General features: G+C 43.9%; 1 protein-coding gene across 1 annotated transcript in view; it reads left to right on the plus strand.

The window, feature by feature from the left end:
- The window catches only part of PIGN (phosphatidylinositol glycan anchor biosynthesis class N), a 351259-nt gene that overhangs the window by 230544 nt on the left and 94987 nt on the right, over positions 1-25728 (plus strand). The window contains 2 exon segments of the mRNA XM_066579178.1: positions 11328-11439; positions 23860-23968. Coding sequence (XP_066435275.1) covers positions 11328-11439; positions 23860-23968 — 221 coding nt within the window.

Below are 25728 nucleotides of genomic sequence, written 5' to 3' on the forward strand. Positions count from 1 at the left end.
CGCTGCATTTTTACAACTGCGACTAAGCAGCAGCATGTGAATGAGAGTTTTGCAAATATCAGCCACTTTGCTGACAGTTTCCGTGCAGCTTATCCACAGCGGACTGACATATGGCACGGAATTCCAACTCGCCAGCTGTCAATTTTGGCCCAGTTTCCGCTGTAGGCTCTTTTCCCGATGGGCAGAGATTTCTGCAGCGGAATACAGGCTAAAAAGCCACTTTAAACCCGTGTCAAATGGCGCGGGTTTCGAAACTGCCTTTCCGTGGCGGAAATCTCGCAGAATCGCCCTGTGGTCCCGCTGCAGACATTCCGCAAGATTTCCGTCCCATCTGAACTCTGCCCTTGGGCGGCTTTACACACGGGCGTAGTTCATTGTGTACTTTATGCACGCAGCCGATCGCTATGGACTATCTTTGCACGTTACCACAAAGATGGAACCTGCTATAATCTTTGTTGCCCGTATGGCACCCTATGTACCTATGGCAGATTGGTACAGGGTGTTACACGCACAGAACCTGATCATGTCATACACTATTGACGCGCCTGTTTGAGGGAGCCTTAACTGGGGATCATTTGATTGTTATAACTGAAATGCAATCCTGCTGAGCTTGTGTTGGGAGGGACGGTAGCTGCGAGAAGCCAACAGCCTGAGCCTCGAATGTACTCTGCTTGCTTTACCTTTAAAAAAGGTTTTCCAGGCAGCGCCAGCTGTCAGCATCTGGCTACATTGGGGTTGGAGCGGAAGCTGTTGCGCTGACCACTGTAGTGGCCGGTGCTCAGAATTACAGGCGCAGCTCAGTGAAATCAATGGGACGCAGCCTGCAATTACTAGCACAGCTCTGATTGGTTTAATTGAGAGCTGCGTCTGTCGCTACGAGCCCTGGCCAATACACAGGGGTCAGAGCACAGTCTTCTGCTCCGACCCCAATGTTGCCTGCACTGATAGCAGGCACTGCATGGAAAATCCCTTTAAGGAGTAAATGCAGCAAAAAAAACATTTTTTAATAATCACATCCTTGTGATTATTACAATCACCTGATTGTCATAAACGGCATCTCCTTATGTAGGTTATACTAATTTCCATGCAGCGCAGTCTCCAGTCTGATACCTACCGAACACTATCTTGTTTTGTAGATTTCTCCCTGCTTTCTATTCTTTGTTGTGCTAGAATCATCATATGACCAGCTAGAACCAGTACCATCTCTGCCTGTTGTGAGGATGGTGTAATTGGCTTATTTAGAAAAATATAGAGCGTGATAGACCATAAGTATACAGTCAGGGAGGATGATCCATTTCCTTCATTATAACTGTGTGACAGGAGATGGCCAGATTTGGTGTGTATACACATAAATGTAGTGGCGTCTAAAAGCATTTTGACACGGAATGATTATTGTTCAAATTCTTACCATTCAGCGATAATCTAAATAATCGTTCAGTGTAAACGCAGCCAGCAATTTCAATAAATGAAAGCGTTTTATAATAATCATGTTGGAACTTGGACTATGGTGCCGGCGGGCGGTAGTGTGAAGATGCTCTAGTCAAACCACCAAACCCAGTAACAAGACTGGCAGCTTGATGAAGTGTTTGTGATTTCTTCACAATAGCAGCAGTTGCATGGTTGCTTCCTTTTTATTGAGCGTTAGATTCACTTTGTCAAAAACTAAATCCCGCCCCTACAAGAAGTTGTCCTTTTGCTGCAAAACTCGTCCTGCAGTTCCATCTCAGGGAGATATACAAATGATGAGAGTTGTGGTGATTAGATGAACGGTCTTGCCATCTATGGCCCTAATAGTGGTTCCCCCCTTGGCCTATAAGAGGCTCTCGGAGGCTCCTTGTGTAGACCTTGTTGACCACTAGACGCCTCTACGACGGAGAGAAGAGATGTCACCCTGTTACCAGAGTCTGAGGAGGAGTGCGAGAAGCTGGATTATCTTAATGAATTGTCCCTTACCTAGGCTGTTCTGACCAGACTGGTAGGAGTAAGAACCGGTAGATGCTTGAGGGTACGCACAGAAGACAAGTCCCAGGACCCCCCGACAGACCACCAGTAGAGAGGATCGTCTGATCGTCCTACAAACACAATCAGCTCAAACTGTTCAGTTGTCTGTCATTCAGTGATAGGTGGCGCCATCATTACACCCCTGTGTCTGTCTGAACCATTTCCAACTGCTTGGGTGAAGACCCTTTGGTCTCATAATGCCCATTGGGTGTACTGGCTTTGACACCCACCATCGCCTCTGCTTACAGTAGTGTCATGAACCACAAGGCTTGACTTCTGTGGAGTGTGACCGGGTTGTCTTCAGTGACAAAGCCAGGCTTTGTTTGGACACTGGCCCTGTTCGTGGCTGGAGACCTAAGGGTGAGCACCTTTTGCTGCGAGGCGGCACACTCCCCACCCACCTCCCCCTGCTGGCATAATGGTCTTTTGACACCTTGTCTTTAGTGTTGCGCTGTCTCATCCCTTGCATTTTGTCCTTCGCCTACATTTTAAGGCTCTTGTACCCCGATGTACAGTCAGATTATTATTCACATGGCATATAAGTGTTAGTGAGGTTCTGACAGCTGGAGAACCCCAAATCCTGAAAGTAAAGGATCCCAAGTGCAGATTCTTAGGAAATAAACAGTGTCCTGGGAAGGAAGAGATTAATAAAGGTAAAGGTTCTCAGACAATGTTTAATGCTTTTCCGCTCGCTGCTCATAACGCTCTTATTTACTGAAATAACATAAATGATCGTTGGAGATTTTTTCCATGCTCCGTGAATCTTGCAGCTTCATGCTAAAAAATGTAAAATCAATATTGGCGCTGCCTAAGTGACTAATGGAATCCAGATATGTGGTGGAAAGCTCGTTGTTAACAGGGGGATAAAGTAGTACAGAGTGACAGCAAGTAGATGAAAAGCACAACTATATAAAACCGCTTCATTGTGATGCCTGAAGTGTTTTATTGTATGCTATAGATACAGCCATTTATTTTATAACCGGTGAATATACTACCAATGTTCGCCCCGTAGCAAACAATCAAACATGAGCCGCACAAAGCTTACGCCTCTTAATCGGAGTATAAAGGAAGTTTGCCGTAGAGGATCTAAAAAGCTGACATTATCTAGAGCTGCAAAATCCAAAGCAGAACACCACCTCTGATGCTTCATAAAGCTACATGCAAACAGGCGAGCGCAAGATCAGGCTGAAAAACCCGGCCCGATATCGCGCTGGTCATAATGCAATATACCTGCGGGTGCAAGGAGTTTCTCATGCATTAATTCCTCACATCACTTCTGTGAAATTGCGATCCTCTGGCGCTTGTTTCTCGTGCGGCAGAGGATTGTTAAGGGTTTATTTAGACGGGATGAGTGTCGGGCAAACTATGCCCGACACTTGTCCTCACTCCCGTGCTGCCACACAGGAGGTAGTATAGCTGGCTCTCTCACAGAGTGGTCAGCAGGGGGCGGAGCAGCTGCAAGTAATTTTTCTACTCGCTCTCCTGCCCCTCTCCATTGACTTAACATAGTGGCTGTTCAGTACTGAACAGCCGCTATTTACACTGAGCAATCGGCGATCTGCCCATCTATCTTTAATGCAGCATAAACGATGGACGATGAGCTGATCACTCAGCGTTCAGTGTAAATAGCAGCCGTTTGGTACTGAACGGCTGCTATGTTAAGTCAATGTAGAGGGGCGGGGGGGACCAAGGGGAGAGAAATCTCCTGCAGCCTCCCCACTGAGAGCCAACGATACCAGCTCCTGTGCAGCAGCACCAGTGCGAGTATGAGCGGGGACGAGTGTCGGGCCTTGTTTGCTCGACACATCTGTCCAGTCTAAATGGGGCTTAAGGGTTTCAATGGGAAACATCACATCGCATGGGCAGTGCGTTCCAGGGGATGCAAAAAATAGGACATATGGCCATCCTTTTTTTTTTTTAATCCTGCAGCATTGCTGTGAGGGTAAACATTGTTCATGTGTAGGATTTCATTCAGAAGAATGGAGTTTATCTTCGCGCAAATTTTGTGCAGCTCTCAATGCACAACCTTTGTGAGATTCCCTTCATGTGCTTGTAGCCTAATAAAGGAGCTAAATGTCACTCAGTTGTATTCTGAAGAACATTCAGTCAGTTTGATGATATTAGGAAACTTTAAGTTTTCTAATATACTTGGAAGCTTCACCAAAGCTGGAACAATGAAGAATCAATATATAAATAGGTGCTCCGTTAATTATTTCTTAAGCTCTATGGAAACTGTCAAACTGCTTCACTGAGGGCCACATCAGCCTTATGGTTACTTTTAATGGGCCAATTGTAAGACTGCATCCGCATAGTGGCCGTAGTAGTAAAAAGGTGCCCCAGTAGTAATGGGGAACCCCCTTAGTGGCCTCTGGCTGGGCGGCATCACTATAGGCATTCTACTTGCCCAGCCTGAAGCTTCAGTTCTGGTAGTGACAGCTGCCACAGAGTTTGATAGTCGACCTCTCTATTCGGCTTCTGCGCTGTGTACAGGAAGGTGCAGGCAGACACAGCGGGATGGAAGAGGGTACTTATCAGTTAGATTCTGCACAGCGACCGCTGCTGCAGGCTGGCTAAGTAGAATGCCCGTTGGGTTGCTGCACAGCTAGCAGGCCACATAAAGGGAAGTGACTGGCCAGATTGAGCCCATGGCCATTAAGTTTGAGGTGAGCTCTCAACTGCTTGCTTTGAAGAAATGTAACCTTCCTTGACTTTTCTGCTTCTTCCTGGCACTCCTCCATCCACAATATAAAGTCATTGAGGAATGTCTACGTGGCATGTATATTGAATCTATGTGACATACAGCAGTACTCCTGGTTTCCTAGTAATCAGAGGCCCTTCAGGAGTCATGGAGTCTTCGTTTACGTCAGTATGTTTTCAACTATCAGTTCGCCAATTAAACATAGCAATATATAATGAATTATAATTTCATCAATTAAAATAGAAAGTAAATGAATGCAAGCGGAATTTGATTATCTTACCATGAAGACAGTGAAAGGAATTCCCAATTGCACTTGAAACATCCAACCACAAAGCCAATACTAGTATGATCTTACCCCTTCTGATGTTCGTGCTTGGGTCTATCCAAACCTGCTGGGATGCACAGTCCACATGAGAAATCTATCCCAGTAGGTCTCATGGAGAGGGACAGCGACCAGGTATCACATAACTGTTCCTGTTACATCTTTAACTTGTGGTCTAGACTCACCGGAATGAAGGGAATTTTGTACTGAAAAGGGCAGCCCCACAGTGACCCTAGTTAAGACCCTGTTACAGATCCTACTCCTTGGTGCCCAACATCCCTTTGTGTTTTGCCCGCTGGTTAGGTAAAGCTCATCATGAGACTTGCCTGACTAACAAGGGGCTGACAATGAAGCTCTGAAGGATTTCTAACATTACAACTTGTTAAAAAGCTTTGGCTTTTACGTCTGTTAAAATGTTTTACACAGATTCCATTCAAAGACACAGCTTATGGCTGTTTAAGATGTCACGGTCACCCGTAGGTGTTATAGATCTGCAGTCTCACAAAACAAAGCTGTGTGGCAACGCACGTTCTCCTTTGTCTGATGGAACCCATTGATTTTATTGGAGTGGTTTGTTTTTTTATTACGTGTTGCCAGTAATAAGAGTAACAAGTAGGTCATGCGGGGCGGAGGGGACCCTTAGGCCGCCTGTCCATAGGTGATTTAACATTGCATGATCCGCAGCGATTATCTGCACGCGAATCACGCATGAAATGCTTTCCATATGCACTCCGCTGTCCACGAGCGAGAATCCATTGGAATTTTCTGCTTGCGTATAAAAAAATCACAGCATGCCTTGGTTTGCGGTGAATCTACACGTTAAAGCTTCTATTGAAGTCAGTCCTGCAATAAATCACAATGACTTTTAATGTTGTTCCGTGGCGGAAATCCGCTTCCAAAATCCAACCGGCCCATGGACAGCCGGCCTTAAATGGGGAAAATAGGAATATATAATTTGGTAAAACGTCAAACCGCTGCAAGCATGTTCCTCCCAATGTCAATTAGTATATTGAGCTGACAGGTGAGCAAAAGGAGTTACTACCTGCATAACCACTCTGTTCATGAGATATGCCATATGCCGTGATCGCGGTTCTCAATATGAAGATGGGAATCTACCGTAGAACCATTCATTAGCTTCAAAAGAGTATGAGAAAGGGATGGGGTTAAGTAGTAGGGAAAGGAAGGTGAGAATGAGGCAATGGGTTCAAAATAAGACCCCCTGTCATCTTGCAATGTAGAAGAGTCAATGCCAAGGTAAGAGTATTGAAGAAAATAGATTTCGGAACTAATGAAGATTCAAAGTTTAATCCACAGTTGCCATATTGGCAGGAATTCAGTTTCTCTGAAGTGTTCTACTCCTAATTCCTCCATATCACACATGTGGGACATTTCGTGCTGCATTCTGACATTGAGGGATCATGGGTGGTACACGTATGGCGCAGAATGACTGTTCGAGCTGTGGCCAGGAAGAAACTAAGTAAAACCTTGTTTCAATATACTAATCCAGGCAGTATAGAAAATGGAGCAACCTGGGGGGTATTATCGATCCTTACCCTGCTGATTAGATTACATTGAAGATACTTTGATTCACGTTTGGTGGAGTTGTGACCTGTTGAGACCTTTTTGGGACATAGTGCCCCTATTGGTTCCACAGCGCCAGCACAGCGGAGACCGATGAGAAACTAGTATGAGAGTTGAATATTTGTACCAGCTTGTCAAAATTGAGTCATTTATTGTTACCTGAGCAGTACAAGCCATGGATATTGAGTGTAATGTTAAACGCCCTTTGGCAGTCATTGTGTGAGCTTGTGCCGCCCAGCTCCTGCTCCCTAGCCCGATTTGAAGCCATGTATTGGGGATACTGTGTGTCGGAGGGGACTCAAAGGGTATTTGACACCTTGAATGATAAGGAAAGAAACATAATTGGTAGATTTCTAGCCTTGAAGGGCCATGTTCACGGAATCTGTTTTTTAGTTCCTGGAACCACGAAATCGTTAAGTAAGATTTTTAACCCTTTCCAATCCACTGTCTGACGTCTAAAGACATTATGATTTAAGGCTGTACAGCTCCGATGTTGGAAGACATCTGTTGGGGTTCTCTTACTGTATATTGCCAGCCTCTCTGCTGTCGGAGCCTATCCAACGTGTCACTTAATGCAGTACTGGCTTTACCCAGCATATAGCGCCATTGTATAATGGCAGAAAAAGAGTAAGCCCCCCCCCAGGAAAACCAGGATACAAAATGGATTGGAAAGGGTTAAGCTTTCCATTTGCTTTGCTAGCTTTCAGTTTTGTTTTTTAGGGGGGGGGGGGGGGGGGGGTTGTTTTTCCAGTAAAAAAAAAAGTGTTACAGGCTGCGCTATTTTTCTGGCATAAAAAAAAGGAAGTAACTGAACAAACAAAGGGGAAGCCTAAAAATCTTTCACAAATGTTTGTCCAGTGTTCTATTTACTAAGCAGAAAATTGGCCTAAGATTATTTTTTTGTACCAATTAAGCTAGAATTATGGTGTTTAGAAATATTGTGTGTTCACATGAGTGCGACGTATTTCCATTTTCCTGGATTGTTTGGGGAGCAGGAGATCTGCAACCCCTGGCCAAATGTAACTGTCATATGACAGAACCACGTGGTGCTGAACGGACCGCAATGATCACAACGAATCTGCATGCTGCGCTATTTCATCCTGTTTAGGGTGCGGGCAGACGAGCGTAGGCGTATTTACGTTCGCACGAGCGCAACGTATAATCGCCCGAGCGATCGTTTTTCACCGCTCACGACCAGAGCTAGAAAGCGTATTTTCGTTTGTTCCTACTTTGCAAACGGTCTTTTCGGCGATCGAATATGCGTTGGCGCGTATTTCGGTCGCATATGTTCCGTTTTTTTTCGAATTGCCGTTTTTACGCGCCGTAAAATCGCCCATGTGAACAAATACATTCGAAACCATTGCCTCAGATGGTCACGTATATACGTTTGGTCGCAAAAACGCGCCGTTTATGCGCTCGTCTGCCCGCACCCTCATTTTGTAAGTGGTAATCAACCATAGAAATGTCAAAAGGAACCTCCAATGCGGATGTCAAGGAGCCCGTTGGTACTTCTCCATCAATGTATATTGGCATGCACATGCTGGCGCTAGCAGGCGTTTCAGGCAGTTACAAACAATTATGAAACCTCATTAAACTGTTTAAGCCTGGAAGAGTTAATTGCCCTAATTGGAAAAGTTTATTATTGCCTTGTACATGGTTCTATAGGATGCCTACAATAAACCTCTGTGCCACTGGAAGTGGTTAACGTGTGAGCACTGGATCGGCAGTGCATTCATCTCTGCTTTTAACAGGCGACTGGCTCACATGTTTTATCTCATTTCCATTATGAAATAGCTGGAGATATATACTTAAACATTTTTTTCCCCCAATAGAGGTCTCCATTTTTCATTATAAGGAGCAATGAACCGTATATCTGAGGTCAGCAAATACTTCAGAGAATGCATTCCTATTTGAAATATTGCACATCTTCTATTAACCCATGTGCTTACCACTCAGGACAAAACACAAGCTAGAACAAATCCGAGATTACCTTGCCGTCCTTCGTAGGACCCTGTTCAGCTGGTTAATCATGCGGACGTCGTTGGTTCCAGTTGTCAGAACAAATGTCATGTGCTCTTATATTAGCCAGATAATCCTTTTGGACAATATGAAGCTAGAACAAGTAGTGTCAGAAAGGTTCACCCGCCAAGAAAATGGGCCTGGCCTGTGTACAGCTGTACAATATGAAAGAAGTCGTGGAGTCCAAGCCTGTTTGTAGAAGGAAGCTGTATTAGATGTATGTACCTACAGTTCCGGGCTTACTTCCAATGTCCTATGCTGCCTCCTGGCATTCTTCGAGTGCAGCTGAAACACATATTGGGACGGGCACAAATTCTGGGCATAGGTGCCATACAGCAATATGCTATCCAACTGCATTTGTGAAATATAGCCAAGAGAGGACAGCGCAGTATACTGGAGATCGGTCTACAGCTGGGACCCCACAGGAGGCCACATTTACAAAGGTCAATTTTTCATGGTTTTGGACAGTTTATTTTTTGAGTAGCTTGCTGTTTGTTTGTTAACTCTTTCATACCGAAGCCAGAATTGACACGAGTAACAGTTTTCAAATCAGAAGTGTCAATTTATGTGATCCTAACTTTGGAATGCTTTTACTTACCGAGTGATGCTGAGATTTTCTCTTTTCGTAACACATTGTACTTTGTGGTCAATGTTGGTTGATATATTTTGTTTACTAGATTGTCGCGATATTCACTATGTGAACTTAAAATGGGTTCGTTAACACTTGTGATGTTTTCCTGCATGGCACCACATTGTAATGCTATGCAGTGAAGAAAGTTGCAGCATCTCCTTCCCTTTTTCGATATTGCCCATTGTTTTCAATGGGGCTGGTGACAGCAGCATCGCCCCCATTGAAAGCAATGGGAGAAGATCGCGATCCCCTGTCGTGCATTGCCTTATTGGAATAGTGAAGGGTTCCATAGCCAGTGAGATTGTGCCTCCCTGCCAGGCGCCTCTCTTAATCATAATGGCTTTGGGTTTTAGGAAAGCTTCAGGAGAGACACTAGTCCAAATAGAAGTTAGGCAAGGCCCACTGAAGCCAACTGATGAAATAATTTGGGATATATAAGGCCAAAAGTGGCTTTTTCTGTATCTGAAGCTCGAAGGTGGAGAGCGATGTTTGAGCTATTGGCTGTGTAGATGCCAACTCGCCTACGGAGTATGAACCCAACTTGGATGGCTAAGTGTTGGCAAAATAGTTTTTACTTCAGAGGCCAGCATTAAAGTTAAGATTAAGAATGAGTAAGGAAATCATTTTTCAGTTGGTCCGGTTTGTGAGGCTTTTGGGGTTTTGGCATAGTGGTAACAAGGACAGAGAAATCCAGAGGTAAGTTGATTATCGTGCATTGTAAAGTGACAAGACATGAAAGGTCAAATATTCAGGTACGTTTTTTACGGCATTGAGTTAGTGCCGACAGCCTTAAAGCAATCCTCTGGTACTGGACAAACAAAGATGGCCGCATCGCTTCGGACTACCTGATGTACACGGTGTACATGATTAGTACATTAGCACACTGTGTATGCATTATTAGTTCAGGACGCTACACACTGATAAGCCAATACTGCCCATGTAAGTAGCACTGGCCAGTTAGAGTATCCTAAGCTACCACAGTATGCATCAGGTAGTCGGAGATGTGGTGCAGACCAAAGGGTCACTTTAGTGAGCCTACAATGCTGCTTAACTTTCTCAATCTCCTCTTAAACAGGTGCATTTAAAACAGCAAAATTCTGGCCAATGTAATGAAAGGCTAATCTCGGAGAATTGCTGGATCCCTGCTTGGAAAGGGGCTTAGGAGTGGGTCTATAGGGAGAAGTATAGAATAAAGGGAATTATCAAAAATACTGTCAGCATCTGAGTTTACAATTATTTTAGGAAGTTTAGATCTCCTGATATTCCAGAAATGTTAGAATTGCGCCATCTCCTGTTCTGTTGTGTGTCCACCTCAGGAAATGCTCCAAGGTGGTCACACATGCTCAGTCTTTTTTCTCTCTCTGTGTTGCACTGGGTATGCAGAGGGATCCTGGTGTGGTGAGCGGCTGCAACGTCTTCTCTGCTGGTCGGATGAGATGGAGTGAGACCGCATTACTGGAATTTCTGGATCTGAAACTGGATCATATGTGACGGTTTGAGATGGGTTTTTTAAAATTGTGAGCCCCATGGGCACAAATGTGAGTGATAAGAATGTATACAGCGCTGCACAAGATGTTGGCGCTATATTAACAAGTGAATTAAACCTATTACTCCTTTGAATGAGGGCACAATCCAAAGGGACTAGTGAGTGCAGTGCCAAGACAAAGTAAGTGCTGTATTTTAATTACTCCAATTACATGACCGTATCGAGGGTACACGCTGGTTTTGTTTTGTATGAAGTCATGTGGTTAATGAAATGTCAGAATTATATGAATGCTTTCATAGTAATTTTTTATTTTATATGCTATTAAAAATGTCAGATATGCTGTGTGTATACAATATACTTCAATAGGAAAAAAAGGACAAGTAGAAAAAGTTTTCCTATTACGGTGTCCAAAAAGAACTGGAGAATACATTTGCTTTGTGCAAGTCACAACTAATAGCTGGCAGTAGTTTTCGCTATGTTCATGAAACGTATCTTCCATTTGGACGGCTCTGCTGGTCTGATGTGAATAGATTACATGGTTGCATTGCTGAATGTGATGATTAATATGCTGCTTGTCGTCTTTATACAGCACCTGCGCCGGACTGCTAGCACTTCTCGTTTCCCTGGCTTCTCTTTTCTGGCATTGGGGTAAGAGAGACAAAGCTGTGGAAAGAAGAGGTTTCAAACTACACATCTGTCAGGTCAGTTTAACCAGACAATAAACTAACAAACTATTAAATAAGTTCTTTAACATGGAGAGACGATGGATTTCAAGGGCCGGTTTCACATCTGCATTGTAACTTCTGCTTGGAGGTTCTATCACATATCCGGTTCAAAATATCAGAAGAGAAAGCCCTGTATGCAATGCTTTTACTTCCATCTAAAAGCTGGGAGAAAAGTGGATGGACCCTGTTATAGTCAATGGGGTCCATCTGGCACTGCTCACTTCCATTCAGGAACGGACCCATTAGACAGCAGTGGCGCTGCGGCCGGCGGCAGTCACTATCTGTGGCGGCAGCCCTGTCACTTCCCTGCAGCGTGAGCAATCATCAAATTACATAGAGTGGGGGGAAGGGGGGAAGAGGTGGCCGCTTCTGGATCGGGGCCGCTGTCTGCTCCAGGAGTTTTTGGCTGCCGGCTCTCAGTCTCTCCCACCAGTCATGTGCTCTTCCGCTCGGCACCGCAGATTTCAAAGGTGCGAAAGGGGAGCAGTGGCCACTTCTGGGGAGGCCCCGACGTTTGTTTCTGCAGTGTGTGGCCGGTGGCTCCAAGTGTGCCTCTGCCCTCCCGGGATCGTGCTGGAACGCACATTGCCTGGGAGAAGGGGAGGTAGGCCCTTGAACCTGCTGCTACGGGGTCTGCTGTATGTGCTTTTCTGCAGATTTTAGTGCTCTTCCAGGACCGCCAGGCTGCTGTACATCCAATCAGGTTCAGGGGGTATCACCCCCCCCCCCCTCACTCTTCTCCACCAGGACTACCTGGTGGCGTCAAAATATACTAAAAACCCCCTGTCCTGCTCCCTGAACAGAGTAGAAGCAAAAGAACCCACTGTGCAGACGTGAAACCACCCAATGTTCATTTTATATTAAAACTCTTGCAGAGAATTGGTTGCCTTTTTCTCAACCGCAGTATTAAAAAAATGTGTATCAAATTGTTTTTATAAATAACTAGCTGTTATACCCGGCTTCGCCTGAGTTAATTTGGTATTGGTGGTTACCTGTTCACATAGAAATTTTCCTAGAGTTACGGTTACTTTAGAGAAACCGAGAAATAAAATGTGTACACATAGGAGTGTTGTGCCATATTTAACGCTTCTACAACATCGGGAAGTTACATTACATATGGGTGCACATTTGCACTTAGCATTGAATAATCAAGTTGGGATCCTTTTACTTTCCCTATTTAGGACCTAAACAATGGTCATGCCCAACTTCATGTTTGTACGACACTGGGAAGTCAGAGAATTTGATTATGTACATCACCCAGGGGCGCTAATACTTTTGCAATTGGCATTGAATAATCAAGTTGTGACCCCTTGAGTTTTCCTATTTAGGACCTATAGAATGGCCATGCCAGGAACCCCCCCCCCCTTCCCCTTCACACACACCTGCCTTCCCAATGCCCCTGATCAGAATGTCCATGACAATATGTGAAATCCTAAAAGGCCCTAAAATTACTAAATTAGAACAAATTGTACCTCTCACCCCAAACTACAAACACAATTTCTTGGAATCATTAAATCTTTATAAACTGACAAAATTTCAGGATCTCTACCATAATGCACTAAGAAACCCACTATGGTTTGAGTACTCCTAGACTCTGCCAAATATAAGTCGTGGTACTTAAGGGAATGGGAAAAAGAATTAAACATCACCTTGTCAAAAGAAAGTAAAAAGTCTTAAATAACTCATGGTTTCTCAAGATGTGTCCGCATTCAAGAGCATTCTTTTAAACTTACACCCTCTGATAGCTGTTGGAGATGCGGCCACCAAGGGGGCGCCGCCCTCCACATTTGGTGGAATTGCCCAGGGTCAGTTCCACTCCTGATATCCGCAGCCAAACTACTCATCCCTCTAATGTGGCAGAACAAAGAACCCCCTTCCATAACCCAATGGGTAAACAAAATGCACCAAATCTACTGCTTTGAGGAACTCATAAGCTGGGAAAACGGCACCAGAAATACATTTGTAACCCTCTGGTAACCATGGATTGATTTTAAAAAATAACCAGAAGGTCACAATAATATCAATCTGGTAGTCAAACACCTCCCCCTCATCCATTGAGGGTTGGTTTACATACAGTTATGGAGGAAATGCCTCATAAATAACCAAATAGCAAGTCTTCAGGCCAGAATCTATTAACCCCTTTAAAAAACGGCCTATTTAGGCCTCATGTCCACGGGGAAAATCAGATCCGCTGCAGATTCTACATGTAGAATCTGCAGCGGGTCCCTCCTGCCCCGCGGACATGAGCGCCGAAAATAAGAATTTAAAAGTATTTACCATCCGGCGCGGGCGGAGAAGATCAGCTGTTCCTCACGGCCGGATCTTCATTTTCGGCCGGCGGAGGAATTCCTGACGCCGGCGGCACGTCGCCGACGTGCCGCGCGCATGCGCCGGGCACATCCGCCGAGCCGAAGCAAGGAAGATGCGGCCGTGAGGAACAGCTGACCTTCCCCGCCCGCGCCGGATGGTAAATACTTTAAATTCCTATTTTAGGTCTCCCGCGGATCCGGACGGCTTCCATAGGCTTCAATAGAAGCCCGCGGGAGCCGTCCCCGCGGGAGACCCGCACGAAAATGGAGCATGGTCCGGATTTTTCCATGCTCCATTTTTTTTAAAATCCCTTTTATTGACGATCCGCGGGTATTTATCTACCCGCGGGTGGTCAATGCATCCCTATGGGATGCGGATCCGCACGCGGGAGATCCGCTGCGGATCCTAAATCATATTTTGCCCGTGGACATGAGCCCTTAGAGCATAAGGACGCAACGATTTTTGGCGGATTTTCATCTCCATTTTTTAAAAGCCATGATTTTTTTTTTCCTGTTGACACGGCCGTATAAGGGCTTGTTTTTTGAGTGGCGGGTACATAGACTATATTGTAAAATTTGTCATATTTTTATTTTATGATTGTGAGAAAACATCCATTCTGCCATGTTGTTTTTTTTACAGCTTTAAATATGCATCATAAATGACATAACACATTTGTTTGTGGGTCGGTACAATTAAAATGATGCCAAAATGTTGTGTTCACTTTTCCGCAATAAAATTTTTTTTTCTAAATCGCTGCATTCAAAGTTCTATTTTTCCATGGACGGAGTTCCGTAATGGCTGATTTTTTTTTTTTTTTAATTATTGCGAGATGAGCTGTAGTTCTTATTAATACCATTTGGGGGTACATATGGCTTTTTAAAATCACTTTTTTATTGCGTTTTTTTGGCAGGCAAAATAAAAAAATGTAACATTTTTGCCTTTTTTTTTTACGCCTCTTGCCGTGCAGGATAAAAGGCATGTTCAATTTATTGTATGCGTTGTTACGTAGATGACAATACCAAATATGTGAGATTTTAATTTTTACTATTTTAAAAATTATGCTAATTTGGAAAAAAACACAAGAAAAGGGTGTTTTTAAGATTTATTTTTTTCTTAACATTTTTATCTTATGATACTTTACCATAGCGATTAAAGCAGCTATTGTACAAGCATTGCAGGACTTCTGTCCTGCAATGACTTATTGCTTGTGTTAGCGATCATAGGCACTAGCAATGTAGGATGCCTGTATCTGGTTTCCTGTTGCCATGGCAACCTGTTGGGCTCTCCGCGATGACATCGTGAGAGTCTGACATCACAGAGGGATAGCGCTCCCTCTGTGAACCTTTTACATGCCCCGATCTTCATTGATCGCGGCAGAGAAGGGGTTAAAAGCGGGAGACGCTGTCCTGATGCACCCCCACAGTTAAAGCAGGAGGCCGACTGTTGATGATGGCTGTCTTCTGCTGCTGGATAGCGCAAGATCTTTTATCTCCAGGGTGTAATTGTACGTCCTGTTACGTTAAGTTCCCCTCTGCAAGGACATACATTTGGGCCCTGTGGCAGGAAGGGGTTAAGAATCAACATAGATGACTCAGTGCTCCTCCCACTCTCTCCTTAACCCCCTTTTATAGGTTACTATTATGGTTATTGACATCACCATTGTCTTATGATGTGCTTAAGACATCCTTATAGAAATAAAATATTTCTGAACTTTTATGTTCGTTTTAAACTGATAGATTGTTTCTTGTGTGAGAATTGCGTGTCTCAATCAGAGGTGAATAGAAAAAAACGGGCCAAGAGACTACCGTATATACTCGAGTATTGGCCGACCCGCGTATAAGCCGAGTCAATAAGTTTTAGCACAAAAAAATAGTAAAACTTATTGACTTTAGTATAAGCCGAGCTATACTCGAGTATATACTGGGTAAAAAAAAGCAATACTCGCCTCCCATTCGGTGTCTGTCCCCGGCGCGATGGTCTCCCTGGCGGTGCTGCAAGCTGCTTAAGAATTCTACCCGCTGTCATCTCCTTGCTCTGCTTTGAATTCCCCCGCCGTCAGTGCTGTGTAAGTAAGCGCTGTGATTGGATCGAGAGGGAAGATTTCTAAAGCAGCTTGCCGTACTGCCCGGGAGACCATCGCACCAGGGACAGACGCCGGCTGGGAGGTAAGTATTGCGTTGTTTTTTTTACCGCACTCGAGTATAAGCCAAGGGGCACTTTTTCAGCACAAAAAAATGTGCTGAAAAACTAGGCTTATACTCAAGTATATACAGTACTTATCCGTTTGGGGAAAGTCTCCCCCCTAAGGAAGGCTAAACATTGAGAGACCCTGGAAGGTCTTAGGGTTTGTGTCCCTGACGTGTGAAGTCCCCCAGTATGAGCTCCGTGGCCCCCGCTGATGAGGGCTGCAGCTTCTGGCTTCATGTTGTCTTCCCTCTTCACTGAAGTTTACTTTACAGAGGAGTTGGGAGTCTGATCGTTTACCATGAACTCTAATTAATGATGGAATTCCCGAGCGATGAGCCAACCGCTTCTCATAGCAAAGTCTTTTCACATCATATCTGACCTTTTTCGAACTGCTGGGACTGAAACTTTAATAATTGCCTCAAATTAAAGGAATGTTGCATTTAGAAAATGTTCTGAATATTGGCAAATTAAACCTGCTTTGACTTTAGTCCGGATTCACCGGACCGCGATACACGCTTGTGTAACAACCAGTTAGAGTAACCAGCTCTGTTTGTGTATTGGGCTTGTGCGTTGCTCTGTTTTCCTGCACGTTGACGCAGGAACAGAACCCCTCTTGAATTCATGACCCTAATTGGCCATTCAGTTGGCTAGAAACACTGGCCTGGGTTTTTTTTTGCATGTGCAATTGTGCTCTATTTGCGCGCAAAAAGTGCCATAACATGCCGAAATGCAGCAAACATTCTGCAAAAACTCACCGCAGGTACGCTGACGCTCGTGTGAATCTGGCCTCTGAAAAGATGAGTGAGGTGTTAAATACTTAACCCCTTAGTGACCAAGCTTTTCCAGTTCTTCCATTTTCATCCTCCCGACCCCCTTTCCCTCTTTTAAACAATCGTAACTCCTTTATTCATCGACGTCCCTGTATGAGGGCTTGTTTTTTGCTGGACAAGTTGTATTTTAATGGTATTTATGTACTGAAAAACGTAAAAAAAAATTTTAAGTGGCATTAAATGGAAAAAGTGAAATTCCGCCATCTTTCAGTGCATCTTGTTTCTACGGCGTACAAACTGCACTACACGAATCTGATCAAATTGTGCGCTAAGAACCTTGCATCACACAAGTCTTTGCTCATGCGAACTTTGCACGCAATACTCAGAATAAAACCTATTGATTTAGTGGTTTCGTTCACGTGAGCGTATTTTTGTGCATGTTTCGGTCATGCAAAACACCCTGTAGCCTGCTTTTTCCTGTGCATTTGCACACAAATAGTTCTAATAGAAGTCAATAGAGATGCATGAATGCGCACAATACACTAGGAGATGCGAAAACACTGCAGAGTTGAGTAGGAAAAACACATGTGGAACTCATTTGATTGGCCGTTTCAGTCTGTCGTTTTTTTTTTGTTTTTTGCTGCGTGCTAATGAACATGCCTTGCGGGTGCAAAAAGCGTAGTAAAACGCCAATGCCCGCACAAAAAGCATTGCTCATTTCGTAATGCGTAGCATTCAGGTGCATGCAAATGCTCACTAGCTTGTGGGACAGGTCTTATGTGTTATGCAGATATGAAGTGTGTGAGCGCTGAAGCATGTGTGGTGTTGTACTTGTGCACCTTCACACTTCGGCCGTGCTCACACCATTGTGATTCACGGCGTGCCGTCCACAAGAGCCATGCAGTTGGTACGCAGTGACGTTGCATGGTTGCTGCGGGTCACCCATAGCCATGTATTACCTTGGCGTATATGCGCATGTAATACGCGCCAAGATATGGCAGATTGGTACAGCGTATTGCACACATGGAATGCATTGTACCAACATGGCCGCCTATGGCAGATTGGTACAACGTATTGCGCGCATGGAATACATTGTACCAACACGGCCGTGTAAGCCCGGCCTTAATGTATTTGTCGGATGTGCAGACTGTTTCCTGTGTGCAGCGCATCATGTAATGGTGTCATAGTTTTGCCTCTGAGGAATGTAGCCGTTAAGTTTATTAATTGCTTTTAAACTTCTGCAGCTGCCGCAAAGGTTCCCATGAAATCAAATATGAAATGGATTTGCTTCTCTCTAACCCTCTATGGATCTGACCTGAAAACTCTACTTTTAGCATATAATGTGCAGTTTATATCCAGAGGCAACATTTTGTACTTGATCCATATCCGTGTGTACAGAGCCCGGCCCGGCCGTTAGCAGAGATGTGCTATTGGTTTAGAGTATTACAAGTAGCCATAATTCTGCACTACATATCGCACCATCCAGAGGAAAACTTAGTTTTTTGTTTCAGGATGCATTCCTATTTTTTAAATCTGGGAATAACTTTGTAATACGTCTTATATCCAAGTAGCGCCTCGGTTTTAATTTTTTTTTGTGAAAAACTTGTGCCTTGTTTTGGTTTATTTTTTTATTTTTATTTTTTTAATTTATCAAACAACTGCAAACAGGTATTAGTGTATCTTGACGCCACCGGAAGCTAGGGATTTGACAGGAGCAATGCCCCCTGTCACACCCCTAGCTCCCGATAGGGCCAAGTGTGTTAGGTCCTAGCAGCACAGTGTGGATTAATTTCTGCGTGCACAGCACGCAGAAATCAATCCACGGTGTGCTGCGGACCGCCCGTCATTTCTGCCACGCTTACCCCCCCCCCCCCCAACCGGCGGCTCCCTGCTTCCTCGACTCTGTCCCCTGAGTACTCCCTACGGCCGGCAGCTGCACGCTCCCTGGCGGTGGGCCTCCTGACTGCTCTGTGGCGGCGGACGCCTCTCTGCTGTTGGTTGATGGGCGTTCCCCCGGTTACTGCTCTGAATACGGCGGCCGCCTCTTTGGTGTGTGACGGCAGCCGGCTCTGTTACCCCTGACGCCCACTACACTGATTTAATCTCAAAAGACGTTCGGCGTCCGCCTCTGTGATGGGTGTCGGCGGCCGCGTCTTTCATCCGTGACGGCCGCTCCCCTGCTGACTGAAGTGGCGGCGGCCGCCTCTCTGCTCTTGGTTGATGGGCGCTCCCCCCGATACAGCTCCGAATATGGCGTCCGGCTCTCTGGTGGGTGGGTGAGGGTGGCCGGCTCTGTTATCCCTGACGGCGGCTCCACCGAATAAACCTCAAGACGTCTGCTGCCTCTAATAGCAGACGGTGGCCGGGTCTGTCATCCGTGACGGCTGCTCCCCCGCTGACTGCAGCAACACCTTTATGCCTTCTGTACATTACTTTAGTGCCCTTGCAGGACCTCACCAATAAAAATCACTTGAGCCAATCACGTTGAGGGGGCGTCTCCCCCTGTCCATCTTGACTCCACCAGGAATTCCTGGTGGCGTCAAGATACACGAATACCCTGCAAGCAACCAGATGTCTTTTTTACGTAGGCATTATTTTTAGGACGCTGTAATGCTTTTATAAATTTCCTGAACATTTTCTGGAACAATTGTAATATTGCTAAAGAATATTTTTAGGGGCCGATAGTTCTAAAGTGGCTTTAACCCATATGTTAGAAACCCCCTAAATAAAACTATGCCTTTCAAAGTTTTTAAAACAGCCTTTTGTGAGTTTGCTTCACTTCCTGCTAAACACCTAAAGACTAATAAAGTACAGGTAAAATTTAAAAATGTTGTGTTTTTTTTGTAATCCATTTTTTTTATTTCGGCGTCTCACACCAGATGTTCTCAGAGGAGCACAACTCCATATGTGTATTATCCTGGATCTTTAGTTTTTAGAGATACTCCATATGTGCTACTTGACTCACCACCCTCGGAAGTGGAGGAGCACCTTCTTAGATTTTTCAGGTTGGGCGCCAGTTCTGGTTTGGAGAGGCCTTGGGGCGTCTAAACACAAACACCCACAAAATAGCCCATTTTGGAAGCTACACACCTCAAGGCATTTAATTAGAGGTGCAGTGAGCATCTTCACCCCACAACAAAAATTATTAGTTTAATCACCTGTTAAATAATACAAATCTAATTGCAACTTTAAGTTAAGTATACAAGAAGTCATTACCTTCCTGCAATAATAATAATTTGGATTTAAAACAGAAAAGTAAAACCGAACACAAGATAATAAGGCAGCAGATTAAGGGCTCGTGTCCACGGGGAAATTATATTTAGCAAACCCGCATTTCCCATAGGAATTCATTGGCCATCTGCGGTTAATTAAATAGCCGCGGATGGTTTAAGTGATTTGCAGATTTCACGCGTGGGAAAAAAACGCGGCATGGTTCATTTTAGTGCGGATCACGCAAGCGGAAGCTCATAGAGCTTATATCTCAGTTGATCTCTCACATGAAAAAAAAGACAATTATAGTGCATCCGCAGCAGAAATCCGCGCAAGCCTGATTTTCCCCGTGGACCTGAGGCCTAAAAGATTCTGTTACTGCTATGTTTTCCAAACGCGTTTGAGGTTTTTATTAGGTTTGGGTTGTGGGGGGTTTGTTTTTGTTTTTTTTTTAATGATTTTAGTTAAATGCTTTTCCTTCACTCAATGATAATAAAAACTTCAGTTTCTTATGCAATATCTCCTGACTATTGCCATAGTTCATATGTTGGGCATATGGCAGCAGAAGGAAAGAAGTGCAGTTTTTAGTCTTCGACCTGCAGCTTTTGTGGGATTGGTATTTGGGCACCATATATGTGGAGCCTCTGAGGGCCGGAACAGGGTCTTGCAGTAAATCAAGGTCTTATATAAAATATCCCTTCTCCAGTATTCTTTGACATCCTCACTAAGCTGAAATGCAACACCAAACCCCCAAAGCTCGTTCTCTCTAGTTTATCTACCGGGTCCACCTGTGGGGTCTGGCATTATATGTAGTGTGGCTTTGGCTTAGACTGCTGGGATAAAGTGAAATGTGTCTGGAGGCGAGATGACCCGCATGTGTAAATGTAGCTCTAACAATTAGTTATGGCCTAGTCTAAAGGCACAAAAGGATCCGTGATGAACTCTTAGTAATGAGGTGTAAGTGGGAACATGGTTCAGGATTACATTCTTTGTTCCATCACCTAAAACCCAACAATTCTTTAACCCCTTAATGACATGGCCTATTTTGGCGTTGAGGACCAAGCGATTTTTTGGTATTTTTCCATCTCCATTTTTCAAAAGCCATAACTTTTTTATTTTTCCGTGGACGCGGCCGTGTAAGGGCTTGTTTTTTGCGTGGCGATCTGTAGTTTTTATCGGTGCCACTTTTGGGTATATAGACAATATCGTAAATTTTTTTTTTTTTTTTAATGATAACAGGGAGAGAAAACGCATCAATTCTGCCATAGATTTTTTTTTTACAGCGTTAATCATGCAGCATAAATGACACACTAAAATTTTTCTGCGGGTCGGTATGGTAACAATGATACCAAAATTGTAATTTTTTTTTAGGTTTTTACACTTTTTTGCAATAAAACCCCCTTTTTTTGGAAATCTTTTTTTTTTCTCTATAGCTGCATTCAAAGTCCTGTAACTGTTTTATTTTTCTATGTACGGAGCTCTTTAAGGGCTTATTTTTTGCGAGACGAGCTGTAGTTTTTATTGGTACCATTTTGGGAAATGTACGGCTTTTTTGATCACTTTTATTGCATTTTTTGTGAGGCAAAATGCTAAAAATTAGCATTTTGCCTCTGTTTTTTAGCGTTTTTTTTTACGCTTTTTGTCGTACAAAATAAAAAGCATGTTCAACTTTTTGTACACGTCGTTACGGACGCGTCAATACCCAATATGTGGGGTTTTAGTTTTTTTTCCCTTTTTTTATGCTAATATTAGAAAAAGCATAAAAAAGGGTTTTTTTACATTTTTTTTTTTACATTTTTCTTTTTTTTACACTTTTCTTTTCTTTTTTTAATACTATTTGAGTCCCTCTGAGGGACTTACATCACTGTGCCTATGATCGCTGTCATAAGGCATGGCAGAGCTACTGCTCTGCCATGCCTTATCGCTTGTACAGCGATTATAGGCACAGGCAATACAGGACGCCAGTGTCTGGCGTCCTGTTGCCATGGTGACAGGCCGGGCTCTCGCGATAACATCGCGAGTTCCGGCCGGAGACACACAGGGATCGCGATCCCTCTGTGAACTCTTTCCCTGCCGCGATCTACTTAGATCGCGGCAGGGAAGGGGTTAACAGCGGCGGGCGCATCTCCGATGTCCCCCCGCTGTTGGAGCGGGACGCCGGCTGTGACTGACAGCCGGCTCCCGCTGCGGGATAGCGCGGGATCTTATGTGATCCCGTGCTATCTCCAGGACATACCAGGTACGTCATGTTGCGGGAAGTACCAGGCTGCCATGACGTACCAGGTACGTCCAGGAGCGGGAAGGAGTTAAGTAGAATCCTTTCAAAAACCTGCTGCAGGGTCCAGATATTACTGTTACTTGTTACTGATTTCAAGCCTTATTTCATTTACTTGCTTTTACGGTGATAAGTGAGATTTAACAAAATGTTGTTAGGGAAATGCAAAAGCTTTCTTATATGCTGCTGGGCTCCAAATTAAAGTGATCTGACCGGTCCTGAGAACGCAGGGACACACAGAGATGGGGGTATCTGTGAAGCATTCTGCTTTATTGTACAATGTACTCCATCTTTAGAGGATTTTACAAAGCGAGTGGCTTTATGCCAAATACAATTAGAAATACAATATTGGTTTCTTAATAGATCAGTTTCTTATCAAAAGTGGTTTTCTCTCCCCGTATGCGCATCTTGAGATACATCCTCTGATGCTCGTTAGTGAGTTTTGGCAGGACATTTCTTAAGATAAGAGTATAGGAAACTTTGTGGTGGTCCCAATTAATTTTTCCAGCTACATTTAGTCAAGGTGAAATTTATCTTATTTCTAAGTGAAGGTTAGAAACCATACAGTGAAAATTAGAAATCATACAAATATATATATATGTGTAGCTTAGTATTATAACAGACAAGCAAAAACAATCAGAAAAAAACTTTTCTTACAGCTGCGCTACACCACCGGCCCTTTAAATGATGAGGAAATAAGCTTCTAGAAACCGCAGTTAATAGCAAGCTAATTTTATTCCCCAAAATAACCATACACATAGAATAGTAAAAGCAACGCGTTTCTGCGTCAACTGACGCCTTTATCAAGCTTATAATAGTCCTATTCTATCACACATATAAATATATAGACAACATACCTTAATCAAATGTCCAAATGTCCAAAATAAGGTATGTTGTCTATATATTTATATGTGTGATAGAATAGGACTATTATAAGCTTGATAAAGGCGTCAGTTGACGCAGAAACGCGTTGCTTTTACTATTCTCTGTGTATGGTTATTTTGGGGAATAAAATCAGCTTGCTATTAACTGCGGTTTCTAGAAGCTTATTTCCTCATCATTTAAAGGGCCGGTGGTGTAGCGCAGCTGTAAGAAAAGTTTTTTTCTGATTGTTTTTGTATTACGTTTTCCCCATCTGTTTGTTAGAGCTTTTGGGGTACTTTTTTAAGCTGCTGCTCTCCAGGACAGCATGGATGAGTATTATTAGATACACATATATATGTTTTTCTGGATAATACAAGCGACCCTTCAACAAAGAAACCTCTGAAAGGTGAACTCGGATTCCTGGTGCAGGCGGGACACACAAAGTTTTTTTGTTGCTCCGCCTGACACCCGGTAAGTAGAATTCTCTACAGTTATTTTCTTTCCCCATGGCTATGGCGCTCTCCCTAACTTGTATAACAGACAAGCAAAGAGACACCATGGAGTCTTTGTAGTCCATTTTCTGCAGCCCTTACAATGGGTTTTGAACAGAAAGTTTGTGTGTATATATCATTTTTTTTAAACATTTTATTTATTTAAAAAAAAAAACACCCAAAAGTGGCCTTTTTATCAAATACGCTGAGGTGGTTTTTTTCTGCTGCTTCTACCTTTTGGGTTCGTCTTCTGTATCACAATCACAAAAGTTTCCCATTTACTTTTCAGATGGTAAGCCTCGCAATTTCCATATCCATAGTCTGCACAACCCACTCCAGCCTAGCTGCCAAACAAGGGCTCCCATTGCCAAACCAAATCATCAGTTGGGTAATTTTAGGTAAGTACACCATTATGTGTTCTGATTGGATGGTTAATGTTAAGTATGTAACGGTAATGAGCATGAATGTAAAATGTTGTACGGATTGGTACCTGAAAAGTCTTGAAGTATCTCTAGCTGTATAGAGACATTTACATGAGGCGATTACTGTGCATTTCCTCACTTAACGAATTTTGCACGGTTATCATTACATCTAAATGCAAAGCCATCATATAGTTCCTTTTTGTCACTCACTTTCAACCAGCTTTAAAATCACCGCTGGTTCTTTCACTTCTCGCTGCGTGTAAACAAAGTCAGCGATACTTCAGCCGCTATCGGCCTCTCTAAGCGCTCTGCACGTGCGCGGACCTCTAGCAGTGACGTCCCCCACGCATGCAGTCATTCGGCCCACAGTCGTCCCGTGTAAATATAGCATTAGTCACATATTGGATTGGATGTGTCTGGAAGGAGTATGTAACAGATTGGAGATATTGAATGGTTTTCTCTGCTGTCGCTGATTATGTTTTAGTTGAAGAATACCAAGCACATTATAATAGAATAGGTTCCTCCATGTATTTAAGGCACTTCATGATTAATATATATTTACTGCATCTATTCACCTCTTGGCACGTATCTGAGCTATAGCCATAGAAGCTGTGGTTGCCTTTTTCACTCTGTGGGATGGTGAGCTTGCTTCTGTCTAACCCTGCATGAACTACAATGGAACATTGACACAATCTCTTCGCTCACACGGTCATTGTGCTCTCTCTTTGATGCAAAGATTAAAAGGGAAGATTCTTTTTCTTCTGGGTGAATAAAACTGCTTGTGAGAAGCAGGATACTGGCAGGGGCACATCTGCCTCGAGGAGAGTTGAGCCTCTTGCCTCAGGCGGCGCCACCACTGAGTGTGAGGAGAACACGGTGGAAGCACTGACCTCCTATCAAAGAATGAGCCACCCCAGAAGGGCTGATTGCTGCCTAGTAGAGAGGCGGGTTGGCATCAGGCAGTGTACAAAGATCCTGCGTGGGTTCATTAGTCAAACGCAAAAACGAAAAAGTTTTACAGCACCACATGTAATTGTTAAGACATGATCATCCTTTATTAAAATGTGGCAACATATTCAAATATAAAAAGCCACAGCCTGCCCCATTTTACGCTTTTTAGCTGTAAGTCTTCGAATCTATCACCTTGCACAAATGATGAGGATTACACTAAGGCCGGGTTCACATGAACAATGCGGCTTCCAGCAGCGAAATTCGGCTGTAACCCCAGCTGGCCACCCCGTGTTTTTTCTTTTCTGTTTTGCGGATGACTGCAGATCCTCGCCGTCAGTCATGTGCAGTATAGTGGGAGGTTTTTTAAGTTGCTTTTCCTGCGCTGTAGGTAGGCGATGGCACAGGTACCTGCTTGCTTTCTGCAATGATAATTGTACATGGACTCTGTCTTCATTGGAGACCGTCTGCAGCAATATAGAGCAATTTTCCCAACGCTCTGGAAAATTGCAATTTGTTTCCGCGAATGTGAAGGAAAACGTTTTTTTTGTTTTCTTTAAATACCTTCACTGCACGCTATTTGCTGCAGACACCGACCACAGATTCCGCTATTCAAATCCGCCCGTGTGAGACCGGCCTGAGGCAGTAAGTGGACCACATGTGCTGCTTCGTTAAATACAGCGTGTCGCCCCATCTTCTTGGTAATTGTTTTCTTTTCTGCTCTAAAAGAGAAGAGAAGGGAAGGTACAGGTGCAGGTACTGGACGTCTGGATGGCATTGGTACACAG

The sequence above is a fragment of the Eleutherodactylus coqui genome, chromosome 9, assembly GCF_035609145.1.
Source record: "Eleutherodactylus coqui strain aEleCoq1 chromosome 9, aEleCoq1.hap1, whole genome shotgun sequence".
Classification (NCBI taxonomy): domain Eukaryota; kingdom Metazoa; phylum Chordata; class Amphibia; order Anura; family Eleutherodactylidae; genus Eleutherodactylus; species Eleutherodactylus coqui.